We start from the raw sequence: 13,616 nt of genomic DNA on the forward strand, positions 1-13,616 counted from the left end.
CGAGTCGTGGGCCGCGCGCTCCGGGCCCACGTGACCACGGGGAATCTGGGAGGGGAGGGGAGGGGAAGGGAGCGAGCGCGCCCGCCTCGGCGCCCGCTACTGCCGGGGTGGGCGCTGAATCCCGGACGGGGGAGGAGGGCGGGCGGGCGCGAGTGTGTGTGTCTCTCTCGAGTCATTTACGGCGGAGCAGCCGGCGCGAGCGCCGAGGAGGCAGCGGCGGCGGCGGCGGCTTCGTGCAACTGTGGCTCCCTCCACCTCCTCTCGCTTTTTGCTCCTTGATTCTTCGCCCCCCACACACGTCCATGGGGAGCCGGCCCCCCTGCCGGCACCTCCTCTCCGCTCGGCCCCCTAGGCACCAGCTGCCGCCTCCCTGGCCGCGGGTTGCGCGGGCGCCGGGTGCCCCGGCCCCTGGCGTGGCGCCCGGGTCTCGCAGCCCGCAGCCCCGGCTGGCGCGGCGTTCCGCTCGCCCAAACTGACTCCGAGAGAGAGGAAACCGATGCCCAGCTGCACCAAGACAGCGGGCGAGCGGGCGTCCGGGGGCAGGGCGGGGGCGGCGGGGAGACGGAGACGTCGGAGACTCTGAACCCCGCAAAAGTTCAAGGTTTGTGCAGGTTCCCCCCGGGGGAGGCGAGGAGCGAGGCGGAGCTGCGCGCCCCTCTGCTGAGACAGCGAGACCTGGGAGGAGAGGGGGACGGCCCGGAGCCGCCGCGGGCTGGCCGAGCCCCTAGCCATCCTACTACGGCTGACGGCGGGGAGGCTGGAGTCGGCGCCCCAGGCAGGGAGGGCGCGGGTCCGGCGCATTAGCCGGCTGTCCCGCTTCCCCGCTTCTCCAGGCCGGGTCTCCATGGGGCAGCCGGTTCCGACCGCACCACCCGCGCCCCAGCCGCGGAGCCGCTGCCCGAGCAGGCGGCGCTGAGCCAGCTTGCGTGGAGCCCGGGCCCTGGTCGAGACTGGAGAGCGCGCTGGAGCCGTGCAGCGAGCTCTGCGAGGGGACGAGCCGCGGGCCGCCCGCCTCGGGCATTTTGTCCCGGCGTCGCCTGGGGTGGCGGCGACCCGCGTTGCCAGTCTCATCACTGCACGGAAACTTTTCCTGCTCCAGATGGATTAAAGTTGCCTGGATTTTCTCTTTCTTTGCGAAAGAAAGCGTTCATTTGCTCCTAACCTGGGATTTTTATGCTGGGGCTGCTGCAGGGCGCTTGGAGGAAGGAAGCCGCGCTATCTATGTGGGGTTACTACCGACACCGAAGGAACTGGGGCTTGCCTCGGAAATCTGCACCCTCCGGCGAGTTCAGATTGGAGCTGGGCCTCGGGGCTGGGGGATCCAGCACTTGGCTCTAGTCAGTCCCCGAGACGCCGGTGGCCACTGGGCTCCGGGACCGCACGTGCGGCTCCCCCCTCGCCGCACAGATCCTGCAGGGGGCACCAGCCCCGGGAGGTGGAGGCTCCTCCCGCCCGGAGCTGCGCCCCTACCAGCTCCGAGGGTGTAGCCGGCGGCGCCTGGGACGCCCCCTCCCCTCAAAGTGTCCCCGAATTGCACTCCCTGGTCCCCAGAGCTACAGCAGAGACATTCGGACGCCACGACCGCCCTGAGTTGGATGTGACCGAACCCAGCCTGGGGCCAAGTCATCGACGACTATTGCCCCTTGGGCCCCTTCCCGCTCCCTCCTCGGCCATGGCCCCAAGGATGTCGGGCCGCGGCGGCGCCGCCCTGCTCTGCCTCTCGGCGCTGCTCGCCCACGGTAAGTGTCGCGGCACGGACTCGGAAGTGGAGATGCGGCGGGCGCCGCTGGAGGGGGCACAGGGGAGACTAGAGAAAGGCGAGCCCCCACCCCGGACTCGCAGCCGCTGCTCCCAGCCTGGCATCTCGGGCTGCAGCTCGAGTTACCTCCAGGTCCCCCAGCCCTTTGGCGGGAGCGGAGGCTGCGAGCCCCGCCCTGGGGACAGAGCCCGGCCCCGGAAAAGGGCGGGGGTGGGGGGGACACTCCAGTGCTTTCCTGGTTAGGAAGAAGGGTCCAAACCCAAGAGTCTGGGGGCGTGTCCGCCCACGGAAATCTGCGGGGATCCAAGGGATCCGCTAGATCGCGTCCGGGCCGCCCCTCCTTGCACTCCCACCCCCGCAGCCGGCGGGGCTGGGGGCCGTTTGGGTCCGCGGGGATCGTGTCTTCTCCGCGCCTGGTGCGCAGGCCGGTACCGGGCCGCGCCGCCCGCCGCCTCGCTTCCTGCGGCGGTCCTCGGGAAGGAAGTGGACTGACAGGGGCCCGGGGAGCCGCGGCGGCTCGCCGCTCGCCGCTCGCCGCCCGCCGTCCTGTGAGCTGCATCTAAATGGCCGGCTTAGCCGAGCCCGGAGGGCGGGGGTCTGGGCCGCGGGGGTCTGGGCCACGGGCGCAGGCCGGGGCGGCGGGCGGCGCGCGGAAGGAGCGGGCTCCGCGCTCTCGCGTTCTGCAATCTGTTGCGTCTGCTCCCTGGGCTCGCCCGGGGCTCCGCGGGAAAGGGGGTGGGAGAGGGAGGGCCCGGGGTTGGCGCGCTCTGGCAGTGGGACAGCAGGAATACGGGTAGGGGACAGAGGGTCTCTGAACAGCCCCCCACGGTGGGAACTCCGATCCGACGGGAGGAGGCTGCAGCGGGCCTTCTGCAAGCTGGAGGCGCTCCAGGAGGCGAGGGTGCTGACCGATTAGGGAGGGAGAGAGCTGGGGCGGAGGAAGAGAATGGAGAAGAGAGGCCCTCTGCCCCCTCCCAACCTGAAGCCCACAGACCTGGGACACATTTCCCTAACGGGCGTCGGCAGGGAAAGCTTTGTTAACCCCGTGCTGAGGGGTGAGCCTGGACAGGCTGGAGAGGGACTTAGATGGAGAGAGCAGTAGGCTCTGCGCATTGATGGAGGACCCTGGATAGGTCGCGCTCAGCTTTTGCCCACATCTGCCCGGTCCTGAGGAGCCTGCCCAAGCTCTAAGCTCCCCTTGCCCACGCCCACAGCCTCTAACCAGCTGCCCCTCACCCTGACCAAGGCGCTTTCTCAAGGTGGAAGAATAAAGAAAGGAATCGGCTCCCCGAATCTAAGGTCCTGGGGCTAGGAGGGGGTGGGGAACAGGCTGACCTCCCTCTAGGGTGGATTGGTTCTTCCCGGCTGGGGGTGACCCTGGAATGAGAGCGGTTTTGAGTTCAATTCACCACCAGACCCAGCCAAGCTCAGTTCTTTATCAGAAGAATGGGCAGGGCAGCAGGAGGGGGTGGGAGCAGGGGGAATGCAGCTGGGAACCAGAATTCTCCCCTCCGTGTGCAAGACTTAGGGCGGGGAGGGGGTGGGGTTGTGGGCTCTGCACTTCTGCGCCCTGGAGCTGCAGGGGCTGAGCCTGGGACTGGGCCCTGCTAAGCAGGGGGTCTGGGTGCCTAGCTGGAGGAAACTGAGCTCCGTCGTGGGGCTAGGCGTGGTTCTGCCCCCCTCCGAGTCTTGTGCCTTGTTGCCCAGCTTCTGTTCTAAACCCCAGCCATGGCCCCACTTGGGGGCAGCGCAGGGGCTCCTATTAGGTTCCCACTGCCCAGCTTCCCGACCCCTCAAGCCTGGCATTAAAGATCCTTTCTCTTCCCTCCTGTGCCAGAATCCTGCCTGCTTCCTAAGATCCAGCCCCAGTAGGGCCTGGCTGTCCTTGCGCTTGCTTCTCTGGAGTGTTAGCAGTCTGCTTCGTTTTCTCCTTAGATGTCTGTGTCTTCCCTGTGCCCGGTTAGTCCCGGAGTGGTGGAGGCAGACCCGTGGGCTTATTCTCCACTGTCCCTCCATGCAAACAGCTCTTACCACAGTGCTGATACCCACAGGACCCAGGGCTGGTCCAGCTCCCCTTCCGAGTTCCTTCCCTGAGTCCCCATCCCATGCCTCAGTCTCCCCTTCCTCAAGGAAGGGTACCAGCAGATGCTCAAAGCTTAGGGGACGCCCCCCCCCCGGAGATGGATAAGGCCAGAATCACAGAAGTTCTTCCCCTCACCCCCCAATAAAACCCATATTCCCTGGACCTTCCACCTTCAAGGCTGCCTGATATCCACCCACCCAAACCATTCCTCTGTCAAGAAAAGGATTTTGCCACACTTCAAGCTAGCTTTTGGTTGGGATCTCTGGGCTCTTCAAAGAAGCCGGGGTTGGGGAGGGAGGAGTTGCAGGGTTTGGTTCTCCGGCAAGCTACTGAGCCCACAGGCTTCTGACCACACAGCCAGACTGAGCCAAATAGCCTGGGTTGCTGTCTGACTGACTCTGGCACCATCGGGCAGGGTGACCTTGGGCTGTCTCCCTCATGTCCCCCAACTTCCACAAGCCGTGTGGCCCCCCTCCCTCCCCTTTCTCACTTTCTGCTGGAACTACTGGGCAGGTACCATATGTGAACAGAGCCCTGCTACCTTTCAGGGCCCAGCTCAGCTTGTGGGGTGGGAGCCCGGACTCCCCTCTCGATCTCCAGGCTTCTGCCAGAGAACATCTGAGAAGGCCACTTTCCTGCATCTGGTCTTTGGGAAGGCTTTCTGCTCCATTTTTAGTGTGAATGGGAGTGTAGGGGGGCAGGGTGCTGGTGAAGTCTGTGGTCGAGCCGGTAATGTCAGCCTCCTACTCGGTAACCTTCACTGGCTCTCTGCTGCCTATAGAATCAAGGATCTGTCTTTGGCCCAGAGAATCAAAGGCCCTATACAATCTCATCTCGATCTGCCCTCGGGGGCGGGCACTGCCTGCCCAGCATCATCCATGTGTCTTAGGAGGTATCCCTCTCCTCACCTTCCTGCTTCTCTGCTTTTGCGCCCAGCAACCCCACCCCCCGGAATACCAGCCTCCAGTTCTTAACCCAGCCATCAAAACCCAATTCCAACCTCATTTCCCCCAGGGAGCCTGACTCTCTTCCCCCTTGGCTTCCCACCGGCGACCCCCACCCTGTAACAGAAGCAAGTGCTCTTTGTGCCACCTTCCCAGCACTCCCCACCCCCCCGCTGGAGCCACAGTGTGTGCGCACGCATGTGTGCAGGGTGTGCGTGGGGATATTCATGTGTGCACCCCTCCTGGTGTCCACATCCTTGCATTGAGAGCGGGTGCCATCCGTTCTTCATTCTTGCCCCATTCTGCAGTCTGTGACACATAGTAGGCGCTCTGAAGAAATGAATGGCGGTGGGATGACAGCTCCGTGGGTGGGGGGGGCTCCCTGTGGCAATTGAAAAGGGAGTTCTGGGACATGGGGCAGAAGTTGGGACAGGGAGGAGCTAGGGAGAGACACTGGGAAAGAGCAAAGGAATGGGACAGAGCCATGCCACACCCTCTTGAGGGAAATATACAGGAGACACACACCTGGAGTGACATGAGTAACATTGCTCCCCAGGCGAATGTAGGGTCCCATGGCATTCTGACTACATGACCTCAGATGCATGTGTCCCTACAGGCAACCTGGCAACCTCGAGTTTCCCTGGTGGCTTGGGTCCATGCTCTTCCCACCCCACTGATGACCCAAACTCTGGGATCCTTTGGAGAGGCAGGAGGGACCACAGCAGAACAGGGTCAGCACTATCCCTTGGGACGTCCCCTCACTGCTGGGAGTGAGGAGAAACACGCCCTCCCACCCCCCCACCCCTGCAAGCACACACACCCATCTTCCTGCTGGCCACACGGAGCCCTACACCACAACACAGCCCGGTTACATTTAAGACCAGTAGGTGGGGATGTGTTATAAACTTGGTGGCAGAAGCTTTATTAGATCCTGAGGATAACTCAGTGCTTGGCTGTACGGGGTAAGGCCACATTGGAACATGAGTGGAGGACGTGGCCATCTCCTAGACCCTCGCTGGGGGGCCAGTCTGGAACTGATGGCCCCCAGACCTGAGATGGGCGGTGAGTGCCCATGAGGCTGCAGAAATACAGAACCTTAGAGGCACCAACTCCCACCACCAGGGTCTGCCCGCCCACCTGGGGCAGGCACGTGGGGGGCTTACATGGTGGGAGTAGAGGAAGGGCTGGCTTTGCTGCACTGCATATGGTGATGTCCATCCACAATCGGAAGCTGAAAGACCCACACAGAGCCCCACCCCAACCTTCATGCAGATGGGGGCGTGGGCGCTGGGAGAGGGGACGGGACTGGCCAAGGTCACCCTGCCCGTGTGTTCTGGAATCAGAACCCGCACTGGAGCCCAGAGGGGATTCCTGGATTGGTGGTCGGCTCCAGGCCACTCCACAGACACCCCTGCCACCTCTGCTATCCCATCTCACGAGGGCTTTGTGCAAAGATGCACTTCTGGCCTCAAGCCAGCCTCAAGTCCCAACCAGTCAGGATAGGCAACCACCAGGGGTGGTAATAGACCTTGGCGAGCACTACGGGGGAGTGTGGTGGGGCTCCGGACTTGGTCTTCAGCTCTCTGTCATGAGCTCGAAGTCCAGTGGAGGAGACCAGAAAAATGCCCAGGTTCTGAAATTCAAGGCAGTTTGAAATCGGAGTCCCTAGGAGACAGGAGACAGGGGCTCAAGTCCTAACTTTGTCATCCACTTGCTGTGCAACTACAGTAAAGCTATCTTCCTCTCTGAGTTCTTTCCTCCTCTGCTAAGCAGGGGACGGTGCCCAGCATGCCCCCTTCCACATCTCTTGTGATGGACAAGCCTGCTGTTTCGTCCCTTATGTGTCTCCACCCGATGCGGGGCCTCCCTCCACGGATGCCCACAGCAGGTGCTAACAAGGGAATCTGTTTCTTTCTCCCCATTCCCTCCCCAGGGTCCTCCTTACTTCTTCCTTGCCAGCACTTAGCACAGAATTTTAATAAGAGATTAATGAGCCAGTTGTGGGGCGTTGTGTTTTTTTTTTTTTTAAGATGAATTTCTTTTTCTAGATTCCTTTTCTGTCTTTTAACATGAGAAGTGGGCCCCTGACCATCAATTCAGCCAGCTCTGCCGTACTCCAGCTGTCCCCAAGGATGGGGCAATGTGTCAGAGAGCGCCAACACGGGGCTAGCTACCACACTGGTCTCTGGGAGACAAACGGCCCGCCCTGGGGAGGGAGGCACTGGGCCGGGGAGGCCAGCACAGTAACAGACAGGGGACAAGCTGCTCTGGGAACACAGGTGGAGAGGCCAGAAGTCATGTTCTCCTTTCTTCGGTCATGTTTCCCCCTTTTAGCCCCACCTCTCCTGGTCCCCCATGCCCACACTTCCACCTCCGTGGGCTGGATGGAGTGGGAGACAGACGTGCCTGCCTGGTACTCAGGACTTGGTGCAGGAAGGAGTGAATGTGAGAATAAGGAACTCAGGGCAGAAAAAGGTAAAAAAAAAAAAAAAGTAATTGAAGAAAATCGCTTTTTGCCTAAATTATCTAGAGGATTACCTGCTTTTGGAAAGTTCTGCTTTTTATCAGCCCTTGAATCCCTCCTGCATTCTCTTCCCACATTCTTGCCCACACCTTTTTGGCCTGAGAGGATGGACAATGGGTTGCTCTCTTCTCTTGAGGGACATTTCCTGTTCTGTCCACACCGGACCGGACGCAGGAAGCAAGACGTGGGCTTGCTGGTGGATTCTGCAGCTTTCGTCCGTGTCGTAGGCCCGTTACCTCGGGGCCCGCAGAGCCGGGAGAACAGTGTGCCCAGGCTCACCTGGATAAGTGGGATGACAGTCACAATAGTCGAGGCTTCCAGAGGCATCTCCATCCAAGAATCCAGGTCCGAACTGCATCAGACCCCACATGGTGGTCCCCTGGCAGCCAGGGTCCCCTGAACCCTGAAGCCCTGCCCAGGGGCACAGCCCCAGAGGGTGCCAGCCCTCACACTGAATGAGCCACAGCCACACTGAGTGCCAACCTCCCTGTTTTTCTGAGGGAGAAACAGAAGGGAAAACGGCTTCTGCCCCCGAGAAGTGCCCGGTATGACAAGGGGGACACAGTCTCATGCCAGAGAGGCCCCAGTCTGATGGGAGAGGCACAGCCCTAGTCCTCAGAGGTGGCCTCTGTCCCCTTGCATGGTGACAGTCTGAGAGTGAGAGATGAGAGGCCCCCTCTGCCCAGAAGCATAGGGCCCCACCTTGCAGGCCTCGTCCTCCGCTCCCCACCGCCACCGGGGCTGTTGGAGAGCATGGTGCTGGGCCAGGAGCGAGTATATTTTTGGCGGCTTGGTACGGATGATACAGCAGACTTGTCACGGCAGGAGAACAGTGTCTCTGGGAGCTCACGGCACAGGCACACACTTGCATGCACACCCACACACTCATGGGCACAGCCGGACACGCTTGAAAGCTTGAACGGCTCCTTGGAGTTCAGATCCACCTTTTCGCTGGATCTCCGCAGCAGATCCCCATTTTACAGAGAGCAAAACCGAGGCTCTGCGGAGTCCTCGCCACACCAACTCTTGAAGTCACATTTTCGGACCCTGACTACGGAAGTCTTGTCATTTACCTCCCCATCTCACACGTACAGAGGATAAGCACAGACATGGACAGACAGACACGTGGACCCATACACCTGAGTGAGTCCCCCCTCCTCTCGAGCCCCTCTCCCCCTTGCTCTCTAGGCTTCTTTCATCCCTTGAATGAATGGTGCCCCTCTGTGCATGGTGTGGCCTCTCACCAGAATACCGTCCCATACCTGTCTCCTAGTCAGCCTTCAGGTCTGAATGTAACCACACCTCCTCTTGGAGACCCACCCTGATTCTCAGGTGGGCAAGGACCCATTACCTTCTGCAACTCTTTGCCGATTTGCCCTGTGTGTAACTGCATTGTGTGACCTCCCTGCGGGCCACTAGCCTGAGTGGACCTGGATGGTGTGTGGCTCCTCCCTGCCACTATACTCCCAGGGTCTACTGGGACATCCGGAATAAAATAGACATCCAGTGATTTGTCAGATGGGTCAATGAATGTACCCTTGTGCACATACTTGCACACGGAGACACCTTCCCTGTCACTCCGTCAGTGACTCCACTCCAGAGTCAACTCCATTCAGTTGGTGGTTACTGTGGACCAGGCACTGTTCCAGGCACTTCCCATCTTCAGGGAATATAGCACATTCTGTGCATTCAGGAGTCTGTATTCTGGTGGAAGGTGTGGTGGAAGGCAGACAGCAAGTAATACATACATACATTCAATAAGTGAATTATCTGTTAGAAGGCAAAGGAGGTTACGGAAAATATAAACGGTAGGATAAGGGACATTGGGAATGTGTGTGTGTTCGGAGGGGTTGTGCAGTACAGAATGAATGCTCTCGCCTGATAAGTGTCATTAAGCACACTCGCAGGGGTGGGGACCACACCAAGTATGCAAATATTGCCGATGGCAGCCCAAGGGCAGGAGTGGACTTGACCATTCTGACACAGCGAGGACCGCCAGAGGGGCGGAGGCCGGAGGAACTGGACTCATGAGAAGAGGAGGGTTGGGGAAACGGGTGGAGGAGAGGGAGGCTCTTGTAAGAACATGGCTTTGTAGGCTCAGTGAAAGGGGGAGCCATAGCAGGGTTTAGAGCAAGGGTGACCCGAGCTGACCCACTGTTGCAAGCTTGCAGAGCTTCAGAAACTGCAGGGTCAGGGACTGCTCCCCACCCCCCAACCCAGGGCCACAGGAGGGGGCCTCTGTCTGCTCCCTTTAGCCCACTGACCCTCACAGTCCTGGCTGTGGCCTCCTTTCCTGATGCCCCATGGCTACCCCATGGTAGTGGGAAAGGAGCAGGGCACACCGGGGCCCCACTGCAGCAGAGACCACCCAAGGAGGGGCCAAGCTGATGTCCAGCCCTGCCCAGCCAGCCATGTGGCTGTCCAGGCCTCTTCCAATGGGCTTGGACTGCTTGTCTATAAAACGGGGCTGCAGCCCTGGGTTCTTCCTCGGCCTCATCTTGCCCAAACCCTCACCATCGCCTCCATGGTGGGAGCCAGATGCCAGTGCCTTCTTCTCAGCTGGGGGATTTGGGATGCTAAGCTAGCTTCGGCTTATTTCACAGATTCTGATTTTTTTTTTTTAACTAATTATCTCCTTTTGCAAAAAATTCTCTTCAGGAGCAAGGGGGGTTATAGGCGCTTGTTTGGACAGCAATCTTACACCACTGATTTGGGAAGGATGGCAGCCAGATTGTGTGCAGGGAAAGCAAAACCCATTTCCCTGGATCCCTGAGCGCCCTGCAGTGACTCCAGATTACCTGTTGCTTTGACCTCTCTGCCTGTCCCTGTTTTATGTCTGCAAGTGCTCGGTCAAGCCCCCTGCCGCTGCAGGATCAGTGCAGCCCACGCCTCTTAGGCAGGGAGGTGACCTGAGCCAGGGTGGCGGGGGGCAGGGAGTGGGGAATCACACCCTCACCAGCCCTATCCCTCTCTGGGGAGAGCGAGATGGTATGGGGCCTTTGTCCAATGGGAAGGAACTCTTGGATTGAAAATAGGAAAAATTACCATTTTCTCAGCTGCCAACACAGCAGAGAAATGATCTCAATTTTCTGTGGCTGTTCTCGGCAGGAGAAAAACGGCCAGCCGCCTGCCCCATGCATGAGAGGTCTGAAACACAGGAGAAGGGAGGCTGGAGCTGGGGGAGGTGGTCGGGTGAGCAGTGGGGGCACTGGCATCGTGCAGGAGACTAGCCTCCCCACTCGGGCCCTGCAACCCTCCTCCAGCCCAGCCCTCACTGACCACAAGCCTGTGTCAGAGCACCTATGGAATTATCTGATTACCTCACTTCTGTTAACTGAGCACCTGCTATGCACCACCCCCATAGGCTGGGCACCAGGAATCTTTCCCATGGAGCCAGGAGTAGACCTTGTTCTGTTTTGTTTTAGTCCTGATATTCATAGCTCTCCTCCTCTACCCTCACTCGTCCCTGCTCTGGACTGTATAACCACCTTGTCTGGCTTTGTCCCTTCCTGTGTGACTCTGTGCCTTGGTTTACCATCTGCAAATGATTATGAAAGTACCCAACTTCCAGAGTTCTAATCATAATTACATCAATGAGTCCGTGTTTCATGTCAGATACTGAGAATAGTGCCTGGCACATACTAAGTGCCCCAGAATGATGGCTGTCAATGCCACTGTTATTAATATTCCTAGTATATACCAGGCACTGCGTTAAATGTAAAAATGAAGAAAATATGGTGCCTGTCCCTGGAGGGGCTTTTAAGGGGTCACCCCAGGCAGATGAGCTACGTCTGCAGACTATGATACAATGCGGTCATAGGTGCGTCAGGAGGGATGAAGAGGGTCATGGAGGGAGAAATCTCATAACTATTCAAGAAATCAGGGCAGGCTTCACGGAGGAGGTACCACTTCAGGAGGCCTTAATGAGGTTTGAGAGTTCTGCCCCTGAAGACTAATCAGTCAACATCTACCATGTGTCTGTTATCCTGGGGAGGACAGAAATGCAGGGCAAAAATGGCTCTTGGCCTACAAATTCAGTCCAGCGAGGGAGAGCCAAGGCTGCCTGGGCAGGAGTAGCAGGACAGGGGCTAAATGCAGGGTATATGGTTGGTAATTATTTACCTGGATGCTCTTTTGAGACCCCTCAGAACTTTGATTCAATGTCCATGGAGCCCTGGGGAGTTACTGAGTGTTCTGGAGTGAAGGAGTAATGTGATCAAAGCAGGGTTCTCTGCAATGACTCGGTTGTGGGCAATTTGCAGGTTGGAGCAATGCTGAAGGACACCGTCGAGTGAGGACACTGGGGATGGGAAGTAACCACTAGCCATCATGAGAGCACCACCCTATGGCAAAGAGTCCACTCTTAGAACCAGAGAGACAGAGCTAAGGGCTGGCTCTGCCACTCGCCCATGGCCTGACTTCTTTCTACTCCTTGGTTGCTGCCTCTGTTGAGATCTGACAGCAGATGTGAGGTCCAAAGCCTGCAGCCTAAGCCTCGGTGTTTGGAGCTACCTTGATTGTCCTGGCAGCTAAGGCCCAGGGAGCCAAAGGGACTCGCCTAAGACCCACAGCCATTTCTGACCTCCTGGGGGTCCAGGAGTGTCAGGAGTCTGGAGAACACGGCCTGGTAGGAGAAGTGAGAGAGACAAGATCTCCCTCAGTATTTTCAACAAACACCCAGCCTCCCTCCTCATTCCCCAGCCCAACTGGCAGCCAGAAGCCAAGGGGTCAGATCCCAGGGGTCACTGCCAGCCCTTGGGCTCCGGGAAATCCTCAGAAGGAGCCACATCAGCTCAGAGAACAGTGGTAGGTTTTTCAGATCACGCAAATGTAGGTTTGACTCTCAGCCCTGCGGCAGTACAGCTGGGTGACCCAGAAGCTTTTACCGGCCTATCACCCTGAGCCTCAGCTTCTTCATCTGCAGAATGGGCGTAATACTATCACCTCTCCGGGGTGGGGCTACTCCAAGGGTTCAAGCATAGAAGTGCCCAGAACAAAAGCTGTGGGCCTGCTGGAGACCTCGGTAAATGTGGTAGGCTTGGTTTGTGTCCTTCCTTTCTTGCCTGAAGCCAGGCCTCGCTGCTGGGAAGCACGGGTTAAGACGGTGCCAAAGGCTTCCCGGAGCTCTGCTTTCCGGTGGTTGGGTTTTTTTGTTTTGTTTTGTTTTGTTTTGTTTGGGGTCTTATTTTTCTTACCCTTGATGCCTCCTAGCAACATGCTGCCTGTTTTAAACACAGCAGTGGCCAGCAGCCAGCCCCTCTCCTGCCTTCCCTCCATTTCTCTTCGTGTCCTTAACCAGGAAAGCAGCCACAGACCTTGCAGGGCCCCCATTCCCACCCCGGGGCACGGGAGGCATTCCTGGGTCCCACAGCTGACCCCACTGCAGTGCCTGGGTCGTACTGGCTTGTGGCTGCATGCATTGCTTGCACGGTAGTTCTGAGCCGTGGCCAAAAATCAGGTCTCGGGTTATAGATGCGGAGCCCGGGGCGTTCCTAAAACACTTACTCTGATGCATCCTGCTGCCCAAAGCATGTGCAGACCCTCGTCCCAGAGCTGCCTGGTCTCCCTCTTGGGTCTCACGATTCTTCTTCTACAGACTGGAGGGAAAAAAACAAACCCATCATGTAGGGGAGTTGAGGGCAGGGTCCCTGAGCTCCTTCATCCTGCCGGCAAAGTCGGGATTTGGTATAGGTCGCTGTGACCGTTTCTTCTTCATCATGAGCCCCTAGCGGTCACCTCAAATGACCCAAACCATCCACGGGGCCCCTGTCTCCCCAGCCTCCCGCCGTGTCCCTCCTCTGCCTCTGGGCTCTTTCTGCCAGCCACCTGCCTCGGACAGAGCCTTCCTCCCGCTGGAGTTCAATGCCCAGGTCTCTGAAACCAGGGCTTCTGTACTGGATCAGGGCTGCCCCATGGAAATAGACCCCTGAGCCACCTGTGTAAGTTACATTTTCCTAGTTCTCACACGAGAAGAAGTAGAAAGAAACAGGGGAAATGGACTTTAATGTATTTTAACCAACATATACAAAAGGTTATCATTCCAATATATTCCAAAATATATTTTAACCAATATATATAAAAGGTTAGCATTCCATTTAATCAGCATAAAAATTAGTAAGGAGCTATTTTACGTTGTTTCTTTTGACTTCTGTATTAAATCTTCGAAATCCCTTATGGTTGACTCCTGTAGGAGCACATGGCAATCCCCCCTAGCCCCATTTCTGTTGCTCAGTAGTGGAGCAGAGAGTGAGTGTGTGTGGCTGGTGTCCTGGACAGGCCAGGGCTAGGTGCTCCACAAGGGCGCTA

General features: G+C 58.3%; 1 protein-coding gene across 1 annotated transcript in view; it reads left to right on the plus strand.

Moving 5' to 3' along the window:
* Positions 1-1,672: 1,672 nt before the first annotated feature.
* Positions 1,673-13,616, plus strand: part of TMEM132E (transmembrane protein 132E) — a gene marked incomplete at both ends in the record, with an annotated part of 51,107 nt that continues 39,163 nt past the window's right edge. The window contains one exon of the mRNA XM_080826101.1: positions 1,673-1,739. Within this exon, the coding sequence (XP_080682227.1) occupies positions 1,673-1,739 (67 nt within the window). The remainder of the gene's footprint in view (positions 1,740-13,616) is intronic.

Source organism: Martes martes (assembly GCF_963455335.1).
Source record: "Martes martes genome assembly, chromosome: 16".
Taxonomy (NCBI): domain Eukaryota; kingdom Metazoa; phylum Chordata; class Mammalia; order Carnivora; family Mustelidae; genus Martes; species Martes martes.